Below are 26,001 nucleotides of genomic sequence, written 5' to 3' on the forward strand. Positions count from 1 at the left end.
GTGACACGCTAAGGGGTTTTACAAAGTGGTGTCCGCGTTGGCAAGAAAAGATCTGCCACGCAAGCACACACCAATAAAGTGATGTCCGCGTGGTTATAGACGTGGCGAGCCGTACGAGCCACGTCGGCGGATCATAGTCTCACGATACGGGGAAGTCGCCCGTGAGCTTGATATGATCCAAAGTTCTGGGAAGTCCAAACTGGACGACGGCGCTCTGCCCGATCCGGAAGCCATCGCCGTAGGCCGGGGAAGGGTCCATTGCGATCTGGTGCATCACAAACTCGCGCAGCTTGCTCGTGTCGAATTGGTGTGGCGCCGGCTTGGCAGCGCCGTGAGAGGAGCTGCTCGACGATCCAATCTGCGACTCCAGCCAAGTGTGCGCCATCACCTGGCAAATGCCTTCTTCCACCACCGGATTCAAATGGCTCGGGTATCCTGGAACGTTTCCACAAGCTTTGAGTGAGTTTTGCAAACTTTGAGCTTGCGAAGAACTTTACCGTTCAGTCGGAGCCATGCGTGCATTAGTTCGTGCGCGAGAATGGATCCTGTCAGCAATCTAATTGTCGATCGGAGGAAACTTTTAGACATCGATATGGTTTGTGTAGCAAAAACAATATTGTTTTTGCTTACCTGGGGAGTCCATACAGCACCAGAATGGCAGTCACCTCACAGTTTCTTCTGAGCTTCATCGACTCCGTTCTCATCTCTCCAAAAAACCCCCGGCTCCTCGGTCTTCTAAACACCTGCAAGCATTTCATGAGTCTAGCTCTAGCAAAACTTCCACTTACAGAGGTAACAGTTTGCTCTTCGGATAGAGTCAATCCGCGAGTCTCGGTGAGGTGATGTCCCTACAAGAACACAAATTTTCTTAGCAAAAGGAGAGAAAGAACTAAAGCAAAGGAAAGAAAGCCGAGAATCTACTAACATTACTTTCGTGTGCACGAGCCTCATTGAGTGCTTGCCTTTCAACAAGAAGCATCGGTATCTGTTGAGTTATCTTCATGTTCATGCCCTCGTAGAAGTTGATAATCTCCTGGTACAGAGGCTGCCCTTCGTTTGTGTCCATAACGGCAGAATCCATGCATTCCAAACACAGCTTTCGACCATCGTCTAGAACTACGTACTTGTTGTTTTTCGTCTTCAAGAAAACATCGCAAAGTGAGAACAACGCAGATCGATTCATGTTTGCTTACCTCCAAACGCTCGCAGCTACAACAACGGGGCGTGTTGTCATCTTCATGTGAAGGACAGTATCGTTGCCCCCAAAAAGGATGAACTCTATACTCTATCAGGCCAGAATAATTTGGCGGTATCTGAAGAACAAAAACCAACATAAATGCACGAACAAGATACTTTGTCGAGACGCCCTTACAAATAAGTTGCAGACATCACACCGAGGATGAAACAGTTCCTTGTAGCAATCTTTGTGATAAGGATCGTTTCCAGACACCGAGAACTGCATAAAAGATCACCTGCTTATACAATCCGAGAAACCAACAACGTAAAACCAAGACCATACCTCAGAACCCGAAATCGGTTTGTTGCACGACGTGCATCTAAAGCATTCCGGATGCCACAAACCTCCCATGCAGCTTAGAAAACGTCCAGGTCCGATGGTCTTTTTACATCGTGCGCACACATGAGCTCCAGAAAACCTGCGAGGCATTTAGACGAAGAGACCCTCGCAAAGATTTGTAACACAGAAAGCTACCTGCGTGTTCGTCCATCGCCACCGAATGGGAAGCCAGAAGAGAAGCCAGAGGAGAAGCCAGAGGGGCCTTCACTGATGAAACTTTCCTGCAAAGCTCTCGCCAATGCCTCGTCGTTGTCTGTGGCGCCTTTGTCTCTTGCCGCAGGCTTGTCGTCTGGAAAGGCAAAAACCTCGTCACCAGTGAAACCAAAAAACTTCAATCTAAACATTTACCATAGTGATCGCTGAGTGACAAAGCTATGGCTCGATCCAGCTCCTCGTCCGCCTAGAACACGCATACTTTGTCTAGAATTCTTGTTTCTTACACGAAGGAAAGAAGCACAAGTACCTCGGAGGACGAATTATGGGAGATTTCATGAACCTTCTGGTGCAATGGCTTGAAAATCTTATCAAACCACTTCATTGTGGAGAGCTCGTCCCAAAATCTAAAACCCTGGCAATCCATGAACAGTCCGCCACATTTAGATCACAGTGGCAAACAGGGAAACCTCCAATCTCACCTCGATATGGCGGAAGCCTAGAAGCGATCGATCGATGAGCGCTGGAATGAGAATCCTCGCGATCGGCTGCTGGAAATCTGGAGCTCCCGCGCCGTGACGCGATCACAGACCCGACTAGGCATTCCTAATGCGCTTCGCCTTCCGCGGCATTTCCTCGCTACTACGACCTACAAACAAAATAAAAAATATAAGAAAGAAAATTTAACTTCAGATGAAATGGACGCATCGCAGCCGTTCGATCTATGCATCGCTCGATCACGTTTAGGTGTAACGAATATACCAAGAATATCAAGGTATATTCTGATTTAAATCTTAAATTTGTTTATAATTAAAGTTTATTCGCTAAATTTTTAGTGTAAATAATTTGTTTGGTTTGTTTATTTATTTTCTTACTAAAAGATGTTTGCTTTGAAATTAATCTTTACTCTTGCTTACCTTTGATGGAAATCCTAGGCATAACTCTAATGTATTAACAAATAACTAGAGATTGATCATTAAATCAAAATTAAAGAATTAATGAACTTACCTTTGTAAGGATAAAAACGTTTTTCCACTTGAATTTAAAAGACTCAGGATGTCATATTTTTAGTATTTGTTCTAAATCTATGCATAGCAAGTCACTCTTACGTGAAGCATATTTTATGTCTTGAATTGATTGTAGGTGATGATTCATAAGTACTAGAAGTTGAAGAGTTCTTACCTTTTCATGGCACAATCTTCATTCTCAAACAAGCTATTTAAGAAGTTGAAGGTGCGAGGTAATAGGATGAATTCCCAGCACCAGTGGCGTTAGCAGCAATATGATAATGATGATGATCCTCACTGAGAGAGGAGTTCAGAAACGCGTCCTACTACTTTATCCTAGTATAGTCCTGGTAACCACCGTCCAAAATCCAAGGTCTTCTAGATCTTAGCCAGAAACATCAGAGTTGACCAAGTGTGCTCTTGTTCTTGAGAACCATCACCAAAATACAACCAAGATACTATAATATACTTGGATGTGTGACCAGCCCTCATAATTATTGTATTGATAGCCCCATTCTAATATTATAATGTACAAAATTATATTTTGATTGCTTTTATGGAAAACCAACACCTTCAAGAGCAGCTGATGGCATCTGAAGCTTGGTTCCCAAAAACACCAATGTCAGGGCCATTAACACCACCATCCAAGCCTTTTCACCAGCTCCAATTCCCAGAACTGCGGAAAAACAAGGCCCCTCCCCAACAGAACTAGATGGTACTTATAACACTTCCTCAATATGGACTAGCTCATGCAAATTACTTACCAATGTTACTATCTCATCCTGGATTCATGCACAGCCAACATATGATCAACAAAACTCTCAGTCAACAAGCCACACTCCAGCTCATTCAAAAGGTGGTGAAAGTCCAAAGCATGCCTTGCAAAAGAAAAACAAAGACAAAAGGTGTAACGTCAACAGAAGACAAGCTACATCTCCTTCCAAATGATCAATTAATACAATCAGATAGGCTAATAGAATCAGAGGGCTAGGAATCCTCTCAGGATACCATAATCCAGCAGCATCTAAAGGAGTTTGACTAGGCTCATCTGCATCCAACTCAGGCCTCACAAGCAGCTCTAACACCAGCAATGACAGTGTTAGCCTCTTAACAAAGAGAAAGCAATACCCCACTCTAAGGCTAAGTTTCACAGGCTATCTCAAATGCCAAACTTTAACACCATGGGATAGATTTCTGTTCATGATGTTTAGTTAACAGCTGAAAATTGGATTGAAATTAATTACATATGTACCCCTCATTCTGGTAACTTTTCTATTTCTAACCATTCTGCAGTATGCCCAGCCACACACAATCCATCTCGGCTATTGGAATCTACAGGGCCGGAAGGCCCAAAGTACTCATGAGATGGCCCGTGTATGATGTTGCAGCATTTGGTGAAACCTGGGAAGCATGAGGAGGCTCACCTGCCAAAGTTTGCTCTCTTCTTGGCCTAGGAGTCATTACAACCCAGACAACACAGAGGATCCAGAGGCATTGCAGTCTATGCACAGCTTCTGGAAATAGATCCAGATGGCCACTACATAACGTTAAGGTTGGGGCTTCAGCCCAAAAGGATGTCAGATCTTATGTTATTTTCCTCCCAGTTGGATCCGTCAGCAGCCAGAGCCTTATGTCCCTCTCATGACCAAGCTTCCTGACTGGAGACATAATGCCAAAGTGGTGATCCTCAGGGATATGAATGCCCGCACTGGGAGTTCACAAGTTACACTCTGAGACGAAGAGGGAAACCTTGTGCCACACTTCACATGCCAGGATGAGATGGAGGAAAACAACTCATTGAGGCATGCTCTACACACGACTCGATTACCCTCAATGGTACATTACCATGTGGGGTGGTATACATGTCAGAAAAGTTGAGGGAATAATACCATTGATTACACACTCATAGACCACACCTTGGTACCTGAGGTGATAAACTTTCATCTCCAATACATGCCTGACCTGGAACAGTGGATCATTGCCCACTGGGAGTATCCTTGAGGATACTGCCTATCACAACTGCTCCAAGAGAATTCCCCACCTCCATCACATAGAAATTGGTGGTACAACAGTAGCTCAATTCACCTTTCCACAACACTCCACTCAATAACACCCTTGGGATGAAGAATGCCAGGAATGCCAAGAATGGCATCTGTTAAACAAGTAAAAAGCAAAACATGAAGCACTTGATGCCCGAAAGGTGCACTAAGCTTAAGATATGAGCTTTTCTAGCCAGGGAGAATGCAAACAATGACAACTCCAAACAGCATCAACCATTGCCTAAAAACTTTTCCAAAAGCCTACATGGACATCTAGGTGGCATACCTTCGTTATCTCTACAGTCCTACTGCTCCACCAATTGTCCATGAATGGGACGGAAGCAACCTTGATTTCACTATTGAAGAGCTGGCCTGAGCCATTGAAAATCTTCCACTACGCAAAAGTCCAGATGTTCATGGTCTAACAGTCAAGCTTCTCCAAGCATGTGTTCTAGCACAGAGTATCTTTGATGACATCCTTTGCAACGGATTTCTGAAACAAGGGATTATGAATCTCATAGTGCCTATCATAAGAGTGGAGACGTTGCTTCCCATGAAATACTGTACCATACAACATACAACTAGTCACACAGCTTTTCTTATGTTTGGTGTTACAACTAGGAGAAGATTCTTTCTGTTTTATTTCTTTTATACGTCCTTAGTATTTGCGTAGAATTTTATTTTTACCGGTTTGGCAATGATCCTGTGTCAAGCGCGGCACTCGGAGCTCAGCTTCATACCGACAAGAAGAATTCTTTCTTTGTGCTTCAAGGAGGAAGTAGAGGAAAAATCTTGTTGATTCTTCTCTTTTCCTTCCCCTAAAAAACAAAACATTGGCGTTCGTTTTCAATCCCTTAGGTACTCCCACTCCGGTTTGCTGTGTGGAAGATCGGAGTGCCACACCATCGCGTCCCATACGACTCGAGCCACTTCTCCTTCTCCGCAAAAGGGTTGGGATCTCGCCATCAGCGGAACCTTGCCACTGAGCTGATCTGGGAGTTGAGAACGATTTCGCTTGCGATCTCCGGGCTCTTGAAGAAACGCATGAAGAAACACGCACCACAGGTCGCCCCCAGAGCATGCGTTCGGTCCACCAGTTGCGGAAGAAGGGCTTCCCCCTGCAGCAGTCACGCAGTGCCCCGAGCAGCTGCTTGTCCGAGGGCACCAAGGTTCCACGTGCCTCCCAGATCAAATACAAGGCGAGCGAGTGAAAACGTCGTTTCCGGTGAGTAGAAGAGGCATACTTGGAAACCAGTTATTCGATCAGCGAGCGAGTGCAAGCGTGGTTTGCAAGTTGATATTTCATAATCTTGTATCAAAGCCTTGTTGCATCGAAGATCGCTAGCGCCTCCAGCAGAAGATGCCAGAGGAGGTGTTCTTGTCGCGGATACTATCAAATGCCAATCGAGATCGCCGAGCCTCCCATACAGCTCGATCGGTGCTGCGTGGCGGTAGTAGCTTGCATCAGCGATGGATCCACAAGCAGCATCGCTCTGGGCGGGACTGGAAGAATCCAAGGAGCCCACTATGCGCTTGAGCCTTGCGTGTCCGGGCATGAGTGCGGCGGATCTGGTCGTGATGCAATGGCAATGTTCCTCACCAGCGGGGATCTCGATAGATTGGCGTATGATCACAAAGAGGTTCCTGCATGCTACGATATTCAAAGCTTTCCTCTCAAAGCTGATCATTTCCACGATTCAGTATAGTGCACACGCAGTCATGATCGCTCCAATCCAGTAACCCGGACATAGCTTCAAAACACGAACACAAACACGAACACGGCATTCAATTTTTTGAACACGAACACGGAATACGGAAATGAACACAGATAAACACGGGTGAAAACACGAATATTCTCTAGAATATTCTACTTATAGCTCCATCTCATCTAGAAGCTCCTCATTAGCAGGATCATCATTTTTGTCTTTGTCCTCTTCTTCCATAGCTTCAATATCAGCATCAGTAATTTGAGGAATACTTCCTGTCTAGCTCAATCCCACAAACTTGTCATAGGAAGTGTGGCTCCCTATCAACTTGGTATTACTGGCCACAAATACTAAGTCTGCAATCCGGCTCACTGCTAAGCAATTCCTCTTCTTTGAAGTGATGTGCCCAAAAATGCTGAACAATCGCTCCACAGATGAAGAAGAACTTGCCTGACTAAACACTCGAATTGCCAACCTCTGCAAATCTGGACCTGAGTAGCCATTGTCCTCCCACCACTGCACAAAACTTTGTTGTACGATCCATCTGAAAGTCCCCGGTGCCAAAACTACCCTCCAAGTTCCTGTATTGGCAAAGCTGATTTTTCATAATCAACCTTTGCTGATAGTCAAGGAATTTTTTGCAGTGAAATCAGGCGTGGCTAAGCGCCATTCCTCCCACTCCAGCGCTAGAATCCTAGAGAGGGCATTCCCAGCCCAAGAAAATTGCCATAGATCGCTGGAAAAACCTTTTGATTGATCGCAAGAATTTTTGATTGATCGCAAGAATTTTTTATTGATCGCAAGACAAGAAAACATCAAAGCGCAGAACCACATGAGCTATTGTTTTAGAACACGGCGTGGTCACACAATATTTGACCATGTTTCAACCGTGTTTGGAGCCGTGTTTTGGAGCATTGACCGAGTCAATGAACACAGCCCGTGTTAACACGGCTGGGGGCCGTGTTCGTGTCACCACGCCAACACGCTGTGGTGCACGGCGTGTTTTGAAGCACTGAACCCGGACAACATGCCATCAATGACACCACAATGCTTGGCATTGTAATACATGGGGCAACCGTAATAACCATCCTGAACATCGCTCAAAGGCTGGCCATGGAAACCAATCTTTCCGGCGATGATGTCCTTCACTGCACTCTTGCAGCGGATGATCTTGCTAATACAATGCCGACGCCACTCCCCCGCATGATGTACACGATAACCACGGGGGGACGCAAACACAGGCTTGAAGATGCAGCATTCCCGTAGCCTCTCGTAGGTTTCTTGCGTCTAGAAAGAGGGAAACAAGTTACCTTGGTTTGTGGATTCAAAATCCGAGCTTCGCTCAAAGAACGTGAATTTCAGGAGGTAACTATCCTTGTTGTCGGGGGGAACAAAGCGCCATCCGGCCATCCTCTACAGGGATGGTGTAGAGGAAATCAGACCTGCCGCCTGCATCCGTTGGAGAGATGGATTTTCTTCTTACTACCTCTGGAACTTTTTGAGAAAGTTCTCAAACAAGGAACAGCTTTGCTTGGATTTCCTCCTTCCAATTTCTTTTGAAGCTAACTTATTGCTCTTGCGATTTCAACTTCTTTTTCGTTCTGGGAACTGTTTGTTGCTTCTTTTTTTCTCACATATGCCAGGAGCACTTGCGAGGGGTCACGTACTACCGAGGAGCCCGATCTTGGTGGTGAACAGCACGGACCACGCGAAAATCTCCGTGATCAAAGACGAGGTGGTCCTCGTCTTCGTCAACAAGCAGGATGCCATGGCTCCCACGGAGATCACCGACGCTCTCACCATCAAGAACCACGACTGGCACATCCTGCGAGGGACTGTTCGATGGCCTCGGCTGGGTGGCGCAGCACGTCACTGGAAACAAAGCTACTGCTCCACCTGCGAGTTGAAAGAACCAAAGAAGCGAACTCGCGTGCCAAGAGTTTCTGTGACCATTCTTATACTTGTTGGAACTGTCTAATCGAAAACATTGCATCACCAAGGATCACAAGAAAAAGAAATAAGTAGTCTGGATTCTCGGAAAGATGAAAGGTAGGATTGGATGGAGAGAAAGAGCATGACACACATTCAAGAGGGCTCTGCTCACAATCCTGGTGGCTTTGATGTAGCGATACACTGCCAAATTTAATAGAATAAGTAATTTTCTAGATAAAGATAAATAAATTTCAAAAAATATATTGTTTTAATAACTATAAACTTTTTTTTCAAAATTTATATATTTAGGAAATTTAGAATAAACTTCAAGCATATAAAATATTTTAGGAAAATATACATTTAGTAAATATATAATATAAATTTTAGTTCTTTAAACATTTTTAAATGTTATATCACTATCTATTATAAAAGCCCATTTTTATAGGAGGGGTATTTAGGAAAAAAAATTATAAAACAAAACTTAAAAATTTAATAATATCTTATTTAATAAAAATATAGTAGAATAAATTTCGTGATTTGTAGATTGCAAGTGTATTGATCACATACAATCTCTTCTCAATTTTTTCCATAAACAAAGTGGTGTATATCCCAATATTAGATCACAATAATCATTTAATAAATTTAATTTTATATAGACGTTATCAGTTTTAAATTTCTTTTCAAATTTCAAAAATTATGTAGGTATTAACCCAAACTTAATATTGAGAGCTATTTTACTCTAAAACACCGCCCCCAAACCAAGTTACTTCAAGTGGCTGATGAATAAAATGTATCATAACAGATCGAAATTGCTTATCGTAAAGTGAAGCCAAAACAATAAACAATTCATAAATTGTTAACAAAATTTAATGTAAGATGTGTGGGAATACTTTTGAGGGTAAGTAAGATTTAGATCTGAATATGCTTTTTATTGATAACATATGTAAAAAAAGTATTTAAAAGGAAAGTAAATTATTTCCTTATTTTAAAGTTTTAAATATTGTTGTTTTTTAATTTTTATATCATAGAAATCTAATATACAATTGAATAAAATAGTTGCAAATTCTAACATTTGCATTATATATGGAAGGAGCTACATATAAAAAATTATAAAAATTATTTATTTTTATATTAATCATGTAATATATATTTTATTTAAGTTTTTATTTCATCTACCTTTAGAATTATATATGGTTTTTATTTAAAATTTTAGTAAGTGGATTACTTTCACAGTTAAACGTTAGATAAACCATATATAGTATAAAAATTTATAATATACAGAGTTAGGCCATTTAAGTTATTTGGAAATACAAGCTCTTTTTAGGTAATTTATCAAGTTTGTTCATGTAAAAACCCTAGTATTTATCATAGGGAAAATAAACACCTGAAAAGCATAAAATAATTATATTTTTTACTTGAAATAAATTACCTCTTCTTCTTGAATCACACAATTATTTTAAGTTTTATAATAGAGGAAAACACCCATGTTGTCTTCCTTTAACTAAGAGCCAAAGACTTCTAAACAGCTTAAACCATATTTTATAAAATTACCTTTTATAATAAAAGAATGTTTATTTTTGTTCTTTTTCTTTTTTTACATTGCTTCAATCATCATCATGAACCTTTGTTGCTGCTGTTAAAATTAACTAAATCCTAAAAACACTTATTAAAGCAAAAGTGAAAAACTAAATTACCTCCATATGAAAAGCAAAGTGCTTGAATTGACAAGACATTATCTTCAAGTAATTTAATGGTGGATAATCACCAAAGTGAGTGTCTTTTTTCATAGAGCTGAAAGTTGGCATGAGGAGGGCTTTTAAATAACCCAAAACAAAATAATAAGCTTTTACTTCTTCTTTTTCACATCATTGCCTCTTCTTTTTTGCTTGGATTGTCATCACAAATCATTATAGCTTTGATTATCACTATTATAAATCACTATCACCTTCCCACCATCATAGATCACAATCACCTCCATCTTCTCTTCCTCCATCCTCATTAGAATCAAAGACAACCTACCATCACCAATCACTATTGTGCCTCTTCTTTGCCATTAGGATTAGAGGTGGTTGTGCCCTCATAAGAAGCAAAAATATATATGTTAAATAAAAGTTAAGTGAGTTAATCAAAAGGCCAAAGAATCAAGCAATCCTCAACCCACTAACTCATAAGTTACTGGAGTGTTTAGAAATCCAGCCAATAGTGACAAAACCCACTACAATTTCTAAACATAATTTTTATATATTTGACACAATGTGTAGCACAAAACAATAGGAAGTTAAAAAGATTGCTATAAGATTAAGAAAGATATCAAGCTAATATATGATTTTTTTTCTTAAACTAGTCAGAGAACAGGATTATCCAGCTTGGTGTGTGTGATGGAGAGAACTAAACCTTGACGAGTCAATAAAAATCTTTCTACTCCTTATATACTGATCTCATGGGATGGCAAGTGCATCAACACCTCCTCCTTGATTATCTTCTCTAACTCCATTGCTTCTGTCTAAAAAAGAATATATGCTTATGGTACGAAAAGCCCAAAATAGATCTCTACTTTTTTTAAATGGGAATTCTGTCGTGGCATTGTGACGTGGCGGATTTGCCTACGTGGCATGCCGCATTCTTTTGTTTTAGGGCTTTTGGCCCAAAAACCCTAGGGCCTGTAAGCGATGGATTTTTCTTCGCCCTCTTCCTCCTCGAATGACGCGATGATGGATCAGCTCAAGAACCAGCTCGCGCAGGCCTACGCGCAGGAGTTCTTCGGGGTACGCTCTCTCCCTCTCTCCTGCTCCTCCCCGTTTGATAGATTTTTGTGTCTAAATCTCTAGACCGTGCGCGAGAAATGCTTTGCGAAATGTGTCACCAAGCCCAGCAGCAGCCTGAGTGGATCCGAGAGCAGCTGCATTTCAAAGTGCGTGGATCGCTACATCGAAGCCACCGGGATTGTGAGCAGGGCCCTCTTTAACGCCACCAAGTGAGTGAGTGAGTCTTATACTCGCTCTTGTTCTCTCTCTCTCAATCCATTTTTCCTTTCATCTCTTCGAGAATCCAGACTCTCCCTTTTCTACTTCGCGATGCAATGGTTTCGAGACGAGCTCTTTAGACGTTTCCAACAAGTATAAGAATGATCACACAAACTCTTGGTACGCGAGTGTTCTAAAAATCTCTTTTGGTTCTTTCAACTCGCTGGTGGAGCAGCGGTGGTAGCGGTCTTGTTTCCAGTGACATGCTGCGCTACCCAGCCGAGGCCATCGAACAATCCCTCGCCTGTCAAGGCACAGCAGGCCTGGATGTGCCAGTCGTGGTTCTTGATGGTGTGCAGGGAGAGAGCGTCGGTGATCTCCGCGGGAGCCATGGCGTCCTTGAGGTCCTGCTTGTTGGCGAAGACGAGCACCACCGCCTGCTGCAAGTCCTCGTGCTGGAGCAGCCGGAAGAGCTCGTCTTTGATCACGGCGATTCTCGCGCGGTCCGTGCTGTCCACCACCAAGATCACTGCGTGGGCTCCTCGGTAGTACGTGACCCACGACGCTCGCAAGCGCTCCTGGCCTCCCAAGTCCCACACCTGTGAGAAAAGCAAAGAAAAGTTTCGATCAATCCATCAGAACGAAAGAAAAGTTGGAAACCGCAAGAACAGAAGTTAGTGGAACGAAGATCGTATCAAAAGAAACAGGAAATCCAAGCAAAGCTGATTCCTTGATTCGAGAAAACTTCCTAGGAAGAAAGGAGTGCACACAAAACTTCCAGAGAAAATCCATCTCCAAGTTTAGATCGATCCATTAGAATGAAAGAAGGAAAGAAACCGCAGGAACAAAAGTTAGCCAAGCAAAGCTAGATCGTATCAAAAGAAATCGAAAAGAGGAAATCCAAGCAAAGATGATTCCTTGTTTTGCGAAAACTTTCTAGAAAGAAAACACCAGAGAAGCAAGAAGAAAATCCATCTCCAAGCATGCAAAGATCAGAGAGTGATGGAAGCCAATCGAAACGAAGAGAAAAAGAGGAGAATTCAGGAGAGTGATGGAAGTCAATCCAAACGAAGAAAAAAAGAGAAGAGAATTCTACACAAAGTACCTCGAATCGGATGTTCTTGTAGACAATCTCCTCGACATTGCTGCCGACGGTGGGCTGCGTCACTACCACTTCGCCGAGATGGAGCTTGTAGAGCGTCGTCGTCTTGCCCGCGTTGTCCAACCCCACCACCACGATCTTATACTCCTTGGCCGGGAACACCATAAACCACACTCTAGAGATCAAAGCGCCCATGGCCGCGCTCTATCCCTTCCCTTAGGTCAAATCGATCGAGTCGATCACACCGCGCAGATCCAAGCGCCTTAGCCTCTGCTGCTGCCGCTGCTCCTACAAATCGAGATCAATCGATCCTCGCAGTGAAAAATCCGGCCCAGAAAAGAACTCTCCACTAGAGAGTATTTAGGGCGGCTATAATGCGTATGAGTGTTCTCAAATTTTAGGGTTCTTGGAGGGCATCCATGGCGACGGAGGAAGCGACCACGGCGACGAACTGTAAGTGTGATTTCTCGCTGGATTCTCGGTTCTATCGCTGCGCTACTCGATTTCCAGGCACATTCTTCAAGAAGCCTCCCAAGAACAGGAATCTGAGGAAGCGGCCACAGGAGGAAGAGGCGGCAGGCGATGGCGCGGGCAGCGGCAGCGACGAGGAGAAATCCGCGGTTGTCCACAAGCCAAAGGCGCCGCGCAAGGGCGGATTCACGACCGGAGTAGCGCAGCGATCGGGCGCCGACGAGGCAGCGGCGGCTGGGGCGGGCAGCACGAGCAAGAACACATTCTTCTACGAGTCCTCCAAGGAGATCCAGGCCCAGGACAGCTACGCGACCGCGGCGCTCGAGACCGAGACCGAGTTCGACAAGGACGCGCGGGCGCTGCGCGAGAAGGTGCTCCAGGCGGCGGCCAAGCGGATCAAATCCTCCAGCGATCCCTTCGACGCCACCACCAACAAGGAGAAAGGCGAGGACAAAGGAGAGAAGAAGCCAGCGATCTACAAGGGACTCAACGCTTACACCGATCACCGCGCTGGGTTTCGGCGAGAGAACAGCATCGCCTCCGAGAAAGCTGGAGGGGCTCACGGGCCTCTCCGCGCGGCCTCCAACGTGAGAATGTCGGTGAGGTTCGACTACCAGCCGGACGTTTGCAAGGATTACAAGGAGACTGGCTACTGCGGCTATGGCGATTCCTGCAAGTACTTGCACGACCGGGGGGACTATAAGTCGGGGTGGCAGCTCGAGCGGGACTGGGAGGAGGCACAGCGGGAAAAGAAGGAGAGGTTGATGAGGGGGATCAAGGAGATGGTGGAAGGCAAGGAGGAGGATGAGGAGGAGGACGACGAGCTGCCTTTCGCGTGCTTCATCTGCCGCGAGTCGTTTGTGAATCCGGTGGTGACGGCTTGCAAGCACTACTTCTGTGAAAGCTGTGCTCTCGAGGTGCGTTTTTGTTTTGTTCTTCCTTCTTCCTTTTGTCCGAGATCTCTGTTCTCTTTTCTTCCAAGTTTTAGATCTCTTTCTCTTCGAGCTGGTACCTTCGTTATATCTTGTTCTCTTTTTCCGCGTTTTAGATCGAGAAGTCTCTTTCTCTTCGAGCTGGTTGATTCTTAATCACCTTCTTGGTTTGAACCTTTTCCTCTCTTCTTCCAAGTTTTAGATCGAAAAGTCCTGCTTTCTCTTCGAGCTGGTTGATTCAAAGTGCCAGTTTTAAAGTTTTTTTTTCTCTTTCGAGCTAAAAGTTTTCCTTTTTTGCAGCACTACAAGAAGAACAAATCGTGTTTTGTGTGCAACAAGCCCACGAACGGGCTCTTCAACACAGCACACATCATTTTGAAGAAGCTAAGGAAGCCATAGCTGTGGTAAAGTCTTCCTTTTTCTTTGCGATAAATCTCTGTTTCTTCTTAGGGCTCTCTTCACTCCAACTAGTAGGGTTTATGGAGGAGGCGTCGATCGTGTACCGCTGCAGGAAGTGCCGCCAAATTGTAGCCACCGACTCGAGCGTCCAGCGCCATGATCCAGGCTCCGGCGAGCAGGCCTTCTTCTCGTGGAAGAAGCGATCCAACAACGACGATGCCAAACCGCGCGAGTGCTCGTCGATCTTTGTGGAGCCAATGCAATGGATGAATGGAGGTTAGCTCATCTCCTCAAACCATGCAATCTTATAGTTTGTCTACTTTGTTTAGTTCAAGATGGCAGTGTGGAAGGGAAGCTCTTGTGTAACGTCTGCCAGGCGAGGCTGGGGAGCTTTAACTGGTCGGGGCTACAGTGTAGCTGTGGAGCTTGGGTGAATCCAGCGTTCCAGCTCCACAAGAATCGTTTGGATGCTACTACACTCGTGGTAAGCGATAGAGAGAAATAAAAAAAGAACAAGGGGGGAGCTTACTTTTCTCTGAGAAGTTATCATTGGAGAAGCAAATCTTCTTCTCCGCCGGGCACCAATGAAGCCCAGCACTGTCGATATAATCCATTTTCAAATAGATAAGGGAAAGCCTGTCTCTCCCCTTTTATCAAGCGTATAGAACGTCCTCCCATGGATGCCGGTACAATGGCTGTTTCAATCTCTTTTGGTCGAATGTGTGCCTGTAAAGAATGTCAAAGTTTGAGAGCTTGGAACAACTTCTAACAGTTGGAAGGAAGCTTACCCGATGAGACCGATGCTCCTGGCGAGAACAAAGAGGCCGTTCAAGTAGCCAATCTCCACAATGTCATCGATCTCTTGCTGGTTAAACATGGCGCAGCTGACTAGCAAGTCGAGGAAGAGCGAGCCAATGGCACCGTCCACATTGAGCACCAGGTTGTTGGCTTTGGTCAGTGTGTACGTCTCTACTTGCACGGCATACTCCATGTATTTCACTGAGGGGAAGTGGAGACGAGCATACTTCTGGAGGAACTCGACTCTCTTGTCCCGGTTGTCACGGCTCTTTATCCTGAGAGACACGATAGTATGCGTAAGAACTCCAAATGACCCTATAGTTACCTGTGACCAATCCCTGGAACACGAATTCCTTTCTTTTTCATCGTCTCCACGAACTCGTGTGGCTTTAGTTGCTGCATGGGAAAGTAAAAAGGAAGGATCAAATTATTCCTTTGCGGGAGAATAGTGTGGCAGCTTACTCTATCGTACGCATCTTTGAAGTAGCGTGCTGCATCGTCAATCGCACCTCCAAATCTTGGTCCGATAGTAAGGAGACCTGCGACCGACAATTACTTCATGCAAGAAATATAGGGCCTTTACCGGATACAAGGCAAGAAACCAAGTCTTTCCCAGCTCGAGAAGTGACTATGGAGTTGTGTGCTCCAGAAACACATGGGCCGTGATCTGCGCACAGGATAATGCACATCTGCGTCGAGGAAACTTGGAGAACCACAAAATTTACTGAAAATGAATGCTTACCTCAATAAACTTGGTGGCATAGCGAGGAAGATTCTTTTTAAACCATAGCAAAGATATGACGTCTCCAACGCCAAACTCCTTTTCAATAATGTTGGAAATAGGGACGCCAGCATATGTCGGTTCTTCACCTGCAGCAAAAGTAAACAGAATTACCGCCATATGGTTTGGAGAGTATAGCTTTGAAACCTCTATCATCACAAATGGTAGAAACAATGTGAGTGGGAGCACGAACTTTGCCGTTCTTCACAGCAATGTTAAGGTCTTCGGGAACAATGGGAGGAGTAACGTCGGCCACAGGAATAATTACACCACTTGCAACCTGCATTTCTCCATAAGAATGCAAAACTTGAATGTTTTTTGAGCACTTACCAGCTTCTCAAAAGTGTCTTTAATGACGGCTTCCAAAGACTCGAAAGATGTTGGCACAATAGCACCAGCTTCCTTCAGAGCTTTGTTTTTTCCCTGTGCCGACTCCAAGTCTCCTCCACTTTTGGCACCCTGACAAAACGAACGAGCGTCTAAGACTTTGGCTTAATCATCATAAGATCCGCACTCACAGCATGACCAAACTGGACTTCAGACTTGAAGAGCTTCGCACAAGTTCCACTGACCCACGCGACAACAGGCTTGTGAACTCTTCCTTGTTGAAGAGCCTCGACTAAAGAATACTCATCCGTTCCTCCAAGTTCTCCCAAAACCACAATCAATTTTATCTACAGGCAAAACAGTATAAACACGTCAAAACACACACAAACAAGAGATTTACTTGAGGTATGTTGTTAAATCGAAGGACGTGATCTGACAACGTAGATCCCGGAAAGACATCGCCTCCGATTGCAATTCCTAACGAGATAAATAAATCCAAGGTTCAGATCAATCAAGGACAACGCAAAAGACAAACCTTCGTAGAGCCCGTCAGTTGCACGAGCAAGAACGTTGTACATCTCGTTGGACATGCCTCCCTGAAAGGGCCCCAGGCGTATCGTCAGTGAATAAAAACCAAGAACACTTACAGATTTGGAGACAAATCCCACGGACCCAGGGCGATAAAGCTTACAACTCACGATGTTATCGAGAGTACCAGCAGTATCTCCAATCTTGAAGGCACCAGCCTGCATACCACCTACAGTAGCAGGCCCAATGACTACCTATGAACAAGTGAAGAACAAATCTCGTAAGTTTATTCCAAGTCTCAGAGTACCTTGTTATTTGCTCTGGCATACGCTATCAGCTTTTTGGCATCGCCTTCCGGGACTCCCTCGGCAATAATAGCGACGACTCGTATCGTTGGTTGCTTGAGAGCTTCCATTGACGAAGCAAAGGCACTGTAAAACACGTAAGACAAAGGTCAACCAATTAGCTTACATGGAATTCTCCTCGCGACGTCACAAACACGAAGGTCTTACCTCCTAAACGACGCGAAGTTAATAAATACGTCTGCTGTGGGATGTGCCTTACATCCAGCGACGACACTGTTGGATAGAAAGAGCCATTTAATAGATCGTCGCTACCAACTAGACCAGAGATCTCGAAACAAGCAAGAGATTTCGAGATATCGGGAAGGATATTCCACTCACCTCCCATAAACCGGCACGGCAATCTCTTCCTGCCCGAAGAAGAGCTTCTGGAATCCATCAGATCCGGGATTGACAATGCCGGCCACCGATGGGAGCTCCCGCGCTGCAATGCCGGCCATCCGGCGTTAGAATCTCCACAAAACGAGCCTCCCCTACCGCACAGGAAGTCGAAATCCAGCATCCGCTGGATGGGGCTTTGCTTGAAATTGTAGAAGAGCGCCTGCGTAGATCGCGAGAAGAGCTGCCCCGTCGCCATCGCGGCTCCTATCAATCGACCTCGAGCGCTGCTCGGATCGCGCTCGCGCAGCGCTCTTCTCGCCAAAATAAAATAAAATAAACTAAACCTAAATTTCTCCCACTATGCTATTCCCAACTACCTGGCCTTTCTCTCTAGAATGGTAGGAATATCATCCAGATTTGATGAGACCAAAAAATAAAAACAAAGGGGGCGCATCAAGAAAGATTCGCTTTTTTTATTCCCTTGTTATCCATTGAAGAAGACGATGCCAATATACAACGCACGAATGCGTGCTTTTAGTAGTAGACATAGTGGTGGTGTTGACGACGAAGAACAAAGAACTCTGGAAAACACGAAAGAAAACGCAAAGAAGAAACAAACCATGGAAGAACGAAGAAATGCGTGTTAGAACTTTGGTGTCTACCTCCAGCTCGATCCACCCAGACGAATCACGTCCTCGCCGCTCGAGTCTTTCACTCGCGCTGCTTGGTTCTCTTCGAGCTTCTTGCCGCTAGCATCGCCATACACGTCCCGGAGCTTGAGTAAGTTCGCCGATATCGCAGCGTTTGCGGCACTGCCATTCTTGTCACTGTCTTTCATTCCGGGGCTCGAGCTCCTCCTCCTCGGACTCCTTCTCGGGCTCCGGCTCCGGCTTCTACTCCGCCTCTCCCTTCTCCAATCTCTATCCCTCTCCCTGGAAGAGTGTCGGTCTCTATCCCGGTTCTCCCTCTCCCTAGAAGAGTGCCGGTCTTTATCCCTCTCCTCTCTGTCCCGCCGGTCCCTCCTGTCCCGTCCTCTATCCCTGTAGTCCGAGTCCCTGCTTCTCGGCCTCTCCCTCTCCACTTCACGGTCTCGGCCTCGGTCTCTCTCTTCGCGAGTCCTGTCCTGGCCTCTGCTGCTACGATCGTCAGTGTTGTTGTTGTTGTTGTTGTTGTTGTTGTTGCCATTTGATGGAGGGAGGCTTCTTCGGACAGGAGACGAGTCTCTAGTCGAAGCTCGGTGAGGTGCTCGCTGGCCGAAGGAGACTGAAAGTGCGGCTTTCACTGAGGGTGGCCGGCGGGCGGTCTCCTCCGACGAGTGCCGGCCGGTTGTTCCTTGGGGAGTCGTGGGGAGCTTTAGCCGCTCCAGGTGGCTGGCGATCTGTCTCGCCACTGGAACTGGTATCCTTGGAAAGATGGTGTCGAAATAATGCTGAAAGTGCGAACATAGTCAGTACCTCCCAATGAAACGCAGCAGCTAAGTTAAAAGAAAGAGAAAAACGAAAAGAAGAAAGAAGGAAAAAAAAAAAAAGATATCAAACAGCTTAGCCGTATTGGCTACACAACGTAGGACACGATTTCTTACTTCCTATGCATTGCACCACTGGTGCAACGGCTTCATAGGTGGTAGCGGCCTTCATCTCTGCAGGTTCCCTCCAGCATCAAAAAAGCATAACAGATTTTACTGCGACATCTTACCACTTGAATGCATGATAATGAGTAGGCACCCATGTACATCCTAGAGACGAGGAGAAAAAATAGACTCACCTGATGCAAGAGAAGATCGCGAGTGAACACTCCCATCTTTGTCACCCGCCCATTTGTGCCGGGAGAGAATTCCTGCAGAAAAACAAAGTCAAGCTTCACAAAAAGAAAAAGAGGAGATTTCTGCAAAACTCACCTCATCATCTTCAATGTAAGGCTCGAACCATTGCCAGAGAGTTCTCGGTTCGCCACAATGAGAAAAGCTCCAAAGAAAAGAAGCAATCGTACCGCACGAACGTAAGGAGAATCAGCGTGGTTGAGAAGCCCCTGGATCTGCTCGTCAGTGAGCTTCATGGTGAATAACTTGAAAAGGAGGCAAAACGCTGGAGAAGGGCCGCGAAAATTCCCTTCCAGATGATCGACACGGTTGGAAATCTCATCCACGACCTCGTCTTGAGGTGGTCGAGCTCCCTGAAGTAATCTGACACCAAAACGTTAACAAGGAGGACGTGCTCAAACTCGCTCATACGCAATCAAACGATTAGGGCTCCTGGGAAAAAAAGTCCAGATTGCGTATACTTGGAAAGAGAGACGTCATTTTAAAGGCACATCTCCGTTAGAAGCATATTCTGTTACTTTGGAAAAACTGCTTGTTTCACTTTGGGCCGCTAGTTTTTGACGGGCCGGCTCTTTCTACCATCACGTCGTAGAGCCGCTTACCATCCTACAAGAAGAACAGAAAGAGAAGAAATGATTTTTCACACACACAAACGAGAAAAAGAAGTACTTACAAAGATCACTGGAAAAAAGTGAACTTGGCCCTCCGGCTTGGTTTGTGTCTCCTTGAAGTAGACGAGGACTGGAAAGCTCGGCCACCATAGCTCCCAGTTTGTAAAGGTTGAGTACCTAGACAAAGAAGAACACAGTGAAGAGACCGTGACTTTCCTCCTCTAGATGCTTACTTCCACCGGTTTTTTCCGCCGACGAAGACGTTCTCTCCGGATTCCTGTAGCTCCGAGCCGATCTTTACTTCCTGGAGAAGCTCAAGTAATGTTAAATCCAGCTCCAGCGACACAAAGAGAAAGCAACACAGAAGCTTACCAGAGCTTCGTCATCGAACACGAATTTCACTCGGGTAGTCTGTTTCAGCATAGAACCAGGAGTTAACTCTCATTCCTGTGAAGAGGACACGGACCTGGAATAAGAGAAGAAGGCCGAGCAAACCAATTGGAGCTGCTGGAAGCAAATTGTCCGTGTAAACTAGAGCACCAGCAGCACCTGTAAGGAAGAACACCGTTTGTTTCTCTCTTTTTTCCACAAAGAAATCCTTTCTACTTACCAAGAAGAACGACTGGAATGCGATAATCAGGTGCTGGAATGACGGTCTCCCTCACGATCTTGGCTGCTTGTTTCCTTTTAAACTACACGAGACTATCGCCTTCGTCAGGACTATAGCTCTCGAGAAACCAGAGAAATTTAAGTACCAATGCTTTCACAGCCCCAGGTCTTGATAGCCTCCTCGGCGAAAAGATCAAAGAGGAACTTGGAGCTCTTGGCTGCAATCCAATCGACCCAGCGCCTACATTTATCATATGTTAAACTCTAGCTAGAGCACGAGATTCTACGTACCAAGAGCTGGACGAAGAACGCAGGAGCATCCCGCCATAGCCATCGCCAAGAAGCCCTAAACCTCGAGAAAAATATATTCGTTGTCTGTTTAAGAATATTCCTGTGTGATTACTATTTCTCACTACTTTTTAACCACCTTTAAGGATTCTAGAATGTCTAATTGAGAAGCAATCATTGAAAAGTTTAAAGCTGCAAGGTGGCGGCATGGGTTTTGTAAGCAAACGCGCAAAAACAAAGACCATGGGCATATCCGAGCTTGGTGCGAGCTGACGTCACCGTGTCCACCACTGCGTCATACATGTTGCTGTAGGTAGTGGACGCGTCCGTGACGCTCGCTCGGAGCCGACGCGCGCGTATATTCCAGCGGTACGTTGGTCGGGTGGCTGAAGAAAGGATAGACGTTGATCATAAATGGGCTGCCTGACGTGGACAGGAAATCCACCACTGGTTTGAGGCGATGGTTGGAGACCACGGTGCCGGCGGTACGCAGCGCGGTGTACGACTGTACGGCAGACGGATGTCCCGGAAGGATGACGCGTCCATGACGTTGAAGGCGTGCGGCGTGGAGACCACGGTGCCGGCGGTACGCAGCGCGGTGTGCGACTGTACCGCGGACTGGACGTTCTGGAGGGCCTGGAGGAGGAAGGGGACGTACCGCGCGTTGTTTGTGAGGACCTCGTTGCCGATGGAGATGGCGGGAAAGCGGGTGGCGGGGATGAAAGGGCGATGGAGGCGTCCAGCCAGGCCTTGGCGGCGGCGGGGCTCGAGGCGGTTTGCTGGAGCTGCTCGTTGGGGATGGAGACACTGAGATCGATGCCCGAGTTTGCGAAAGCCGGGATCAGCGTCGAAGATGCGCGCCTTGGTGATGTTGTTGGATTTGAGCAGCGCCACGACTTGCGCCGGCGATGGGAGACTGTCGCCCAATCTGCCATAGTTCACGCCGATGCTCGATCCCCTTTAGAGGAATAAAATCGAAATCGAAATCCAAACGCTTTGATTCAACCAGATTTAAAATGTGACCGTTTTGTGTCTGGAAATGAAAATGCGAGAGCTGGAAGACGAGGGATCGTGGGGAATCTTGCCAAGAGGATCTATAAACTCACCAGGAATCCCCTCCAGCGCAGCCAAAACCGCGACGAGCAGCACCACTATCACCAGCAGCCGATTGAATCTCACTCCCGCTTCCATGGAATCAATCAATCAATCAAAGAGAAGGAATCGCCCAAAGCGTTTACGATTGATCATTGAGCGGAGAGAGAGAGAGAGAGAGGTGATGAACTAAAACGCTTGTTCACTACATCGGCTGAAAGTAAAAATTCTTCATTTGATCCAGTAAAAATTCTCCACCATGGAAGAACTCTTTCACAGGAAGGATCGTGATCATGGTGGTGGGATTTAGGGTTCCAAGGCTATTCAGCGGCCAGAATCTGAGTGACAAGCTCAACAGGACGCAGCAGAGCTTCGAGAGTGATAGGTTGATATGTGGGTTTTTGGATCTCACGCTCACGGCCTGCGAGTGGAGTTACTGAAAAAGATGACACCAAGAACGTATGTCGACGGCTTTTTGGAAATGCTCTAGTGACGATCACAGAGCGACAGCTGCGATAGGGATTTGTCGACATGGCGCTCTCGTAATACCCTAGGGGCGCGGTCTAGCAGATCACGATGAGCGCCGAGGTCCAGACGTGTGGCAAGCCCATACAGACTCTGGTCGAGCACGTCGTCAATGTTAACATTTTGTCGTCAGAATACTTCAAGGAGCTCTACCGCCTCAAGACGTTTCACGAGGTCGTGGACGAGATTTACAACCATGTCGCCCATGTGGTGCCCTGGATGACTGGAAATTCCCGCGGCCCTTCTCCAGCGTTTTGCCTCCTTTGCAAGTTTTTCACCATGAAGCTCACTGACGAGCAGGTCCAGGAGTTTCTCAACCACGCTGATTCTCCTTACGTTTGTGCGGTATGATCGCTGTACATTGCTTCCTTCGGAGCTCTTCTCATTCGTTGCTCCTGTTTTCCTGCGTTATTATGGTGATCCAAGTACTCTCTTCTGGCAATGGTTCAAGCCTTATATCGAAGATGATGAGGTGAGCTTTCGCTTTTTTGGGTTTAAATTCTACTATGGTTTAAGGAATTGTTATATAAACTAGATTAGATTAATGGTGTTTTAAAAGATAATTACCTATAATAAACATTTAAGTGAATTTCTTAGGACTAAATTTTACATAATTTGTGATTAGATGTATGTGAATCCCATAAAGCTATATTTGGATATTTTGCTTTATAAATAACTAAATTGCAGTCATTTTGAATAGTGAATAAGGTCGGTAATAAACAGAGTTTCTTATTACATGATATAGTTGTAATCATGAAATAATTCTTATTATAATACATTAACAAATTTCCATCGTTATTTAATTTAACATAACAGTTATAAATATTATCAATAGAAGTCTTAAATGTCCAAATGAGTTTATCTTCTGAGTATAAAATCAAAATACAGTTTTCTTTTAAAATTAAAATATTCTTTCTGTTTGCAGAAACTAAAAAGTTATCTGCATAAATAACTGAACCAGGATATAAAGTACTTATTCTAAGATAACAAATTAACACATTATCAAATGAGTTTAAAAGAAAAACATTTTCAGCATCTTTTAATTTATAATATATAACATATTTTTGGCTTTCTCCTTCAAAATAGTCTGAAAGATTTTCATAGAGTTTATTCTTATACTTATCTAAAATTGTTTCTATACCCGCTATAATATTTCCACCTAAAATTTTAGTAGGTGTATCTTCAATAGTGCATTGATCTTTTGTTTTAATTATTAATTCAACAAGCCCTTTTGATGTATCTATTTCCATTTCATCTCCAAAGGTTGAAGAATAATCACTTTTGCGATTGAGTTTGAATAATAATTCAGATACTCCTGCAATTATTTTAGTAATATCTTGTGTATTTAAGATTCTGACATTTCCAAATTTAGGTGTATATTTTTTTGGAGCAATCACATGTAAAATATAAAATGAAAACAATGAAAAATAGATGAAAATAAATATGAGCTTCATCATATTTATATATATGTATATATGTGTGTGCGTGTGTGTGTGTGTGTGTATATGCATACATTGATATGGGTTTATATTTATTATAACATCTAGTTTATAAATTTAATTAAATATTATTTCTCATAATTATCATCTTTTACTATTTCTATTGGCTATCTGCTCAAATATATACCTTAGTTTAGAAATAGTTATCCTTATTTGAGTTTATTTCCTTTGGGGACTTGTATGGTGACATACCATAATTCATTTACATTATTGCATGGTCTATAAATCCTTAAAACTTGTAGGAAACAGTGTAAATATTAATAATGAGAACTCTTTGGTTATTTTTTTCAGTAAGGTATATGATAAATGATATTTAAGCATATGGTGCCAATGAGTTTAATTATTATTGATTGTGCCTAATAAAATATTTTATATCTCTAATTAAAATGTATGTGTTTTCTTCTATGTAATGTATTTATACAACTCTCAAATTCATTTAATGAATTAAATACTTTCATGAACTAGTAGGAGAGCTAAAAGAATGAGATTTTCATGAATAGTTTGATGTTTAAGATTTAGATTCAAATTAATGCTTGAATAATAGCTAAACTTGGAATACATGTAAAATATTTGGAGTCTTTGATGATTTCTAGGGTTAAAATGTTGTGTTTGCTGTAAAATTGAACTATATGACATTTTTAGTTGAAGTCTTGCCATTTTGAAGTCATTTTTACTAATATTTTATGTTATATATATTTGTTTCCCAATTGTGAGTGCCGCTAAGAATTATTGATACTTAGAAGTTTGTTTGTTCTTTTGAGAATGTGAAATTTTCCTTTCATTTTCTCATCTTAAGTATTGAGTTAATGTCAAAAAACTTGAATGTGGGATTTTCTTGTTTTGGCCAAAGTATTTTATATTATAATGAACTCTATTATTCAACCTTGAAAAAAGTCTTTTATAATAGAAGATCTCATATTATCCAAGCTTTAAAAACACATTTTCTTCTTTTATTTCCCTGTTTTTACTTTAACTACTGCTAAAGTTTTTGTTTTTAGTGTTTTTTATTTATATTTTGTTCTTCTACATGCTTTCTTCCTCAATTTTTCCAACTTTTTCCTCTTTTCTCTAATGTTTTAAATTCTTTTATACTAAGGAGGGATGGATAGGAGTTTGATGTAAGTCGCAAATTTTTCTTTTGTGATTTTTTAACTTACTTTGCCTACTTAAACATTTTTGTCTTGGCTGTAATAAAATTCTTTTTGCCAAAATCTAATCTTAATATACAAACCTTACTACACAAATAATAGAGTGTGTGGTGGTTGATCATTTGGTCCCTCTTCCATATCTATTAATTCATTAACTGGTGAAGTTAGTGGTGAATCTACTGGTGTTTTTACATCTGGTACTTCAGTAGGAGGATCATCTATAAAAAAGGAAATTAGATGAACTTAACTACCTTATTTACCTGAGTTTAGATGTGGATACTTATTATCCCATTGTTTTTGAATAAGCTTGATATATATATTAATATAATCCATCAAAGACTGTTATACTCTTCTTTCAACCAACTTTAGTCTATATTAAATGGCAAGTTTAGATTTAAACTTTGGCAATCAAGTTAGTTCTCTGAGTAAGCTATTTCACTTTTAGTTCTCTTCACAATCAACAAAAACAAACAAACTTTTGTCTCTCATAAATAGAGCCATGGTCAATATTAAAAACTTTAGACTTTACCCCTTTTAGCAACAATGGTATTGGTGGTCAATTGTGGTATTTAACTTGATGATTGTTGAAGTACATTTTGTGAAGATAAACTTTTTTCTTGCAATTTGGATGCAAGCAAACATGACTATACAATTTGGAACTATCATCACAATTGATTCCCTTTGAGAGCAAATCCAAACCTTTCCAAACTAATTGATGGCTCTTTTTAATACCTCTACTAAGAAATGTACTTGATTTGAATTTTCCTTACTTGTGGCCATGATGGTGCCTATTGTGATGCTCTAGTGCTCTCCTAACTTTGAGATCAAAAGGCAATTAAATACCCTAAACCGTCAAGGCATGTTGAGGATTTTCAATATAATTTGTCATCCTTACAAATACAATTTGGCATGCAATAAATTATAACTTATTATTTATATATAATTAGTTTTGTTTAAACATATTTGGTCATACAATATATTTAATTTGTCATCTAAATATAATTTGCCATACA

At 43.4% G+C, this 26,001-nt stretch overlaps 8 protein-coding genes and 1 pseudogene across 12 annotated transcripts; 4 read left to right on the forward strand and 5 right to left on the reverse strand.

Annotated features, from left to right (window-relative positions):
- Positions 1-16: 16 nt before the first annotated feature.
- LOC9654055 (protein DA1-related 1) lies at positions 17-2,372 on the reverse strand. 2 transcript variants are annotated; one of them, XM_002983078.2, is made up of 12 exons: positions 2,212-2,372; positions 2,040-2,144; positions 1,925-1,976; positions 1,712-1,865; positions 1,520-1,655; positions 1,373-1,456; positions 1,194-1,313; positions 926-1,138; positions 789-848; positions 631-743; positions 498-556; positions 17-435 (listed from the first exon to the last, which is right to left on the reverse strand). In XM_002983078.2, the coding sequence occupies exons 2-12, from the start codon at positions 2,112-2,114 to the stop codon at positions 140-142; spliced, it is 1,362 nt and encodes a 453-aa protein (XP_002983124.1). In that variant the 5' UTR covers positions 2,115-2,144; positions 2,212-2,372; the 3' UTR covers positions 17-139. The 2 variants fall into 2 exon arrangements, with proteins under 2 accessions (XP_002983124.1, XP_024543874.1); XM_024688106.1 differs by having other exon boundaries at positions 631-848.
- Positions 2,373-11,044: 8,672 nt separating this feature from the next.
- LOC9654311 (mitochondrial import inner membrane translocase subunit Tim13) lies at positions 11,045-11,480 on the forward strand. Its single transcript, XM_002982975.2, has 2 exons — positions 11,045-11,178; positions 11,242-11,480. Exons 1-2 carry the CDS (start codon positions 11,083-11,085, stop codon positions 11,389-11,391), a joined length of 246 nt encoding a protein of 81 aa, XP_002983021.1. The 5' UTR covers positions 11,045-11,082; the 3' UTR covers positions 11,392-11,480.
- A 13-nt stretch (positions 11,481-11,493) lies between these two features.
- On the reverse strand, positions 11,494-12,843 carry LOC9654056 (ADP-ribosylation factor-like protein 5). Its single transcript, XM_002983079.2, has 2 exons — positions 12,482-12,843; positions 11,494-11,975 (listed from the first exon to the last, which is right to left on the reverse strand). Exons 1-2 carry the CDS (start codon positions 12,671-12,673, stop codon positions 11,592-11,594), a joined length of 576 nt encoding a protein of 191 aa, XP_002983125.1. The 5' UTR covers positions 12,674-12,843; the 3' UTR covers positions 11,494-11,591.
- LOC9654312 (zinc finger CCCH domain-containing protein 1) lies at positions 12,838-14,412 on the forward strand. 2 transcript variants are annotated; one of them, XM_024688018.1, is made up of 4 exons: positions 12,838-12,931; positions 12,989-13,866; positions 14,182-14,285; positions 14,332-14,412. In XM_024688018.1, exons 1-3 carry the CDS (start codon positions 12,898-12,900, stop codon positions 14,278-14,280), a joined length of 1,011 nt encoding a protein of 336 aa, XP_024543786.1. In that variant the 5' UTR covers positions 12,838-12,897; the 3' UTR covers positions 14,281-14,285; positions 14,332-14,412. The 2 variants fall into 2 exon arrangements, with proteins under 2 accessions (XP_024543786.1, XP_002983022.1); XM_002982976.2 differs by lacking the exon at positions 14,332-14,412 and having other exon boundaries at positions 14,182-14,330.
- LOC112350952 (probable inactive dual specificity protein phosphatase-like At4g18593) lies at positions 14,270-14,942 on the forward strand. Its single transcript, XM_024688019.1, has 2 exons — positions 14,270-14,556; positions 14,610-14,942. The coding sequence occupies exons 1-2, from the start codon at positions 14,361-14,363 to the stop codon at positions 14,783-14,785; spliced, it is 372 nt and encodes a 123-aa protein (XP_024543787.1). The 5' UTR covers positions 14,270-14,360; the 3' UTR covers positions 14,786-14,942.
- On the reverse strand, positions 14,554-17,786 carry LOC9654057 (ATP-citrate synthase beta chain protein 1). 2 transcript variants are annotated; one of them, XR_002993946.1, is made up of 17 exons: positions 17,554-17,786; positions 17,398-17,500; positions 17,227-17,292; positions 17,022-17,145; positions 16,834-16,968; positions 16,722-16,782; positions 16,587-16,663; positions 16,378-16,533; positions 16,190-16,318; positions 16,007-16,139; positions 15,821-15,948; positions 15,662-15,767; positions 15,541-15,617; positions 15,404-15,474; positions 15,069-15,353; positions 14,810-15,006; positions 14,554-14,753 (listed from the first exon to the last, which is right to left on the reverse strand). XR_002993946.1 is itself a non-coding variant. In XM_024688017.1 (16 exons), the coding sequence occupies exons 1-16, from the start codon at positions 17,651-17,653 to the stop codon at positions 14,934-14,936; spliced, it is 1,824 nt and encodes a 607-aa protein (XP_024543785.1). In that variant the 5' UTR covers positions 17,654-17,786; the 3' UTR covers positions 14,785-14,933. The 2 variants fall into 2 exon arrangements, 1 of the variants encoding a protein (XP_024543785.1); XM_024688017.1 differs by lacking the exon at positions 14,554-14,753 and having other exon boundaries at positions 14,785-15,006.
- A 58-nt stretch (positions 17,787-17,844) lies between these two features.
- On the reverse strand, positions 17,845-19,625 carry LOC9654313 (annotated as a pseudogene). Its single transcript, XR_002993947.1, has 3 exons — positions 19,295-19,625; positions 19,162-19,233; positions 17,845-18,826 (listed from the first exon to the last, which is right to left on the reverse strand). The product of XR_002993947.1 is annotated as a pre-mRNA splicing factor SR-like 1 (transcript).
- A 1-nt stretch (position 19,626) lies between these two features.
- On the reverse strand, positions 19,627-20,801 carry LOC112351026. Its single transcript, XM_024688160.1, has 8 exons — positions 20,728-20,801; positions 20,583-20,677; positions 20,438-20,519; positions 20,294-20,376; positions 20,200-20,238; positions 20,061-20,131; positions 19,890-20,004; positions 19,627-19,822 (listed from the first exon to the last, which is right to left on the reverse strand). The coding sequence occupies exons 1-8, from the start codon at positions 20,768-20,770 to the stop codon at positions 19,754-19,756; spliced, it is 597 nt and encodes a 198-aa protein (XP_024543928.1). The 5' UTR covers positions 20,771-20,801; the 3' UTR covers positions 19,627-19,753.
- A 1,308-nt stretch (positions 20,802-22,109) lies between these two features.
- On the forward strand, positions 22,110-22,692 carry LOC9654314 (pre-mRNA splicing factor SR-like 1). Its single transcript, XM_024688036.1, has 2 exons — positions 22,110-22,235; positions 22,387-22,692. The coding sequence occupies exons 1-2, from the start codon at positions 22,110-22,112 to the stop codon at positions 22,690-22,692; spliced, it is 432 nt and encodes a 143-aa protein (XP_024543804.1).
- Positions 22,693-26,001: the final 3,309 nt, after the last annotated feature.

This window comes from Selaginella moellendorffii, unplaced genomic scaffold (genome assembly GCF_000143415.4).
Source record: "Selaginella moellendorffii unplaced genomic scaffold, v1.0 SELMOscaffold_56, whole genome shotgun sequence".
Classification (NCBI taxonomy): domain Eukaryota; kingdom Viridiplantae; phylum Streptophyta; class Lycopodiopsida; order Selaginellales; family Selaginellaceae; genus Selaginella; species Selaginella moellendorffii.

Coding starts and splice junctions, on each gene's coding strand:
- LOC9654312 (XM_024688018.1), top strand. CDS start 12,898: ATGGCGACGGAGGAAGCGACCACGGCGACGAACT. Junction 12,932..12,988: donor AGCGACCACGGCGACGAACT/GTAAGTGTGATT, acceptor CTCGATTTCCAG/GCACATTCTTCAAGAAGCCT. Junction 13,867..14,181: donor GTGAAAGCTGTGCTCTCGAG/GTGCGTTTTTGT, acceptor CCTTTTTTGCAG/CACTACAAGAAGAACAAATC.
- LOC9654314 (XM_024688036.1), top strand. CDS start 22,110: ATGGTGGTGGGATTTAGGGTTCCAAGGCTATTCAGCGGCCAGAATCTG. Junction 22,236..22,386: donor TTTTGGATCTCACGCTCACG/GCCTGCGAGTGG, acceptor GCGGTCTAGCAG/ATCACGATGAGCGCCGAGGT.
- LOC112351026 (XM_024688160.1), bottom strand. CDS start 20,770: ATGGCTATGGCGGGATGCTCCTGCGTTCTTCGTCCAGCTCTTG. Junction 20,520..20,582: donor CTGGGGCTGTGAAAGCATTG/GTACTTAAATTT, acceptor AGTCTCGTGTAG/TTTAAAAGGAAACAAGCAGC. Junction 20,005..20,060: donor GGCGGAAAAAACCGGTGGAA/GTAAGCATCTAG, acceptor TTCTTTGTCTAG/GTACTCAACCTTTACAAACT.
- LOC9654311 (XM_002982975.2), top strand. CDS start 11,083: ATGGATTTTTCTTCGCCCTCTTCCTCCTCGAATGACGCGATGATGGAT. Junction 11,179..11,241: donor ACGCGCAGGAGTTCTTCGGG/GTACGCTCTCTC, acceptor CTAAATCTCTAG/ACCGTGCGCGAGAAATGCTT.
- LOC112350952 (XM_024688019.1), top strand. CDS start 14,361: ATGGAGGAGGCGTCGATCGTGTACCGCTGCAGGAAGTGCCGCCAAATT. Junction 14,557..14,609: donor AATGCAATGGATGAATGGAG/GTTAGCTCATCT, acceptor TACTTTGTTTAG/TTCAAGATGGCAGTGTGGAA.
- LOC9654056 (XM_002983079.2), bottom strand. CDS start 12,673: ATGGGCGCTTTGATCTCTAGAGTGTGGTTTATGGTGTTCCCGGCCAAG. Junction 11,976..12,481: donor ACAAGAACATCCGATTCGAG/GTACTTTGTGTA, acceptor CTTTTCTCACAG/GTGTGGGACTTGGGAGGCCA.
- LOC9654055 (XM_024688106.1), bottom strand. CDS start 2,114: ATGAAGTGGTTTGATAAGATTTTCAAGCCATTGCACCAGAAGGTTCAT. Junction 1,656..1,711: donor GGCGATGGACGAACACGCAG/GTAGCTTTCTGT, acceptor AATGCCTCGCAG/GTTTTCTGGAGCTCATGTGT. Junction 1,139..1,193: donor GTAGCTGCGAGCGTTTGGAG/GTAAGCAAACAT, acceptor GTTTTCTTGAAG/ACGAAAAACAACAAGTACGT.
- LOC9654057 (XM_024688017.1), bottom strand. CDS start 17,653: ATGGCGACGGGGCAGCTCTTCTCGCGATCTACGCAGGCGCTCTTCTAC. Junction 16,534..16,586: donor GATTTAACAACATACCTCAA/GTAAATCTCTTG, acceptor TTTTGCCTGTAG/ATAAAATTGATTGTGGTTTT. Junction 16,140..16,189: donor AAGACACTTTTGAGAAGCTG/GTAAGTGCTCAA, acceptor GGAGAAATGCAG/GTTGCAAGTGGTGTAATTAT.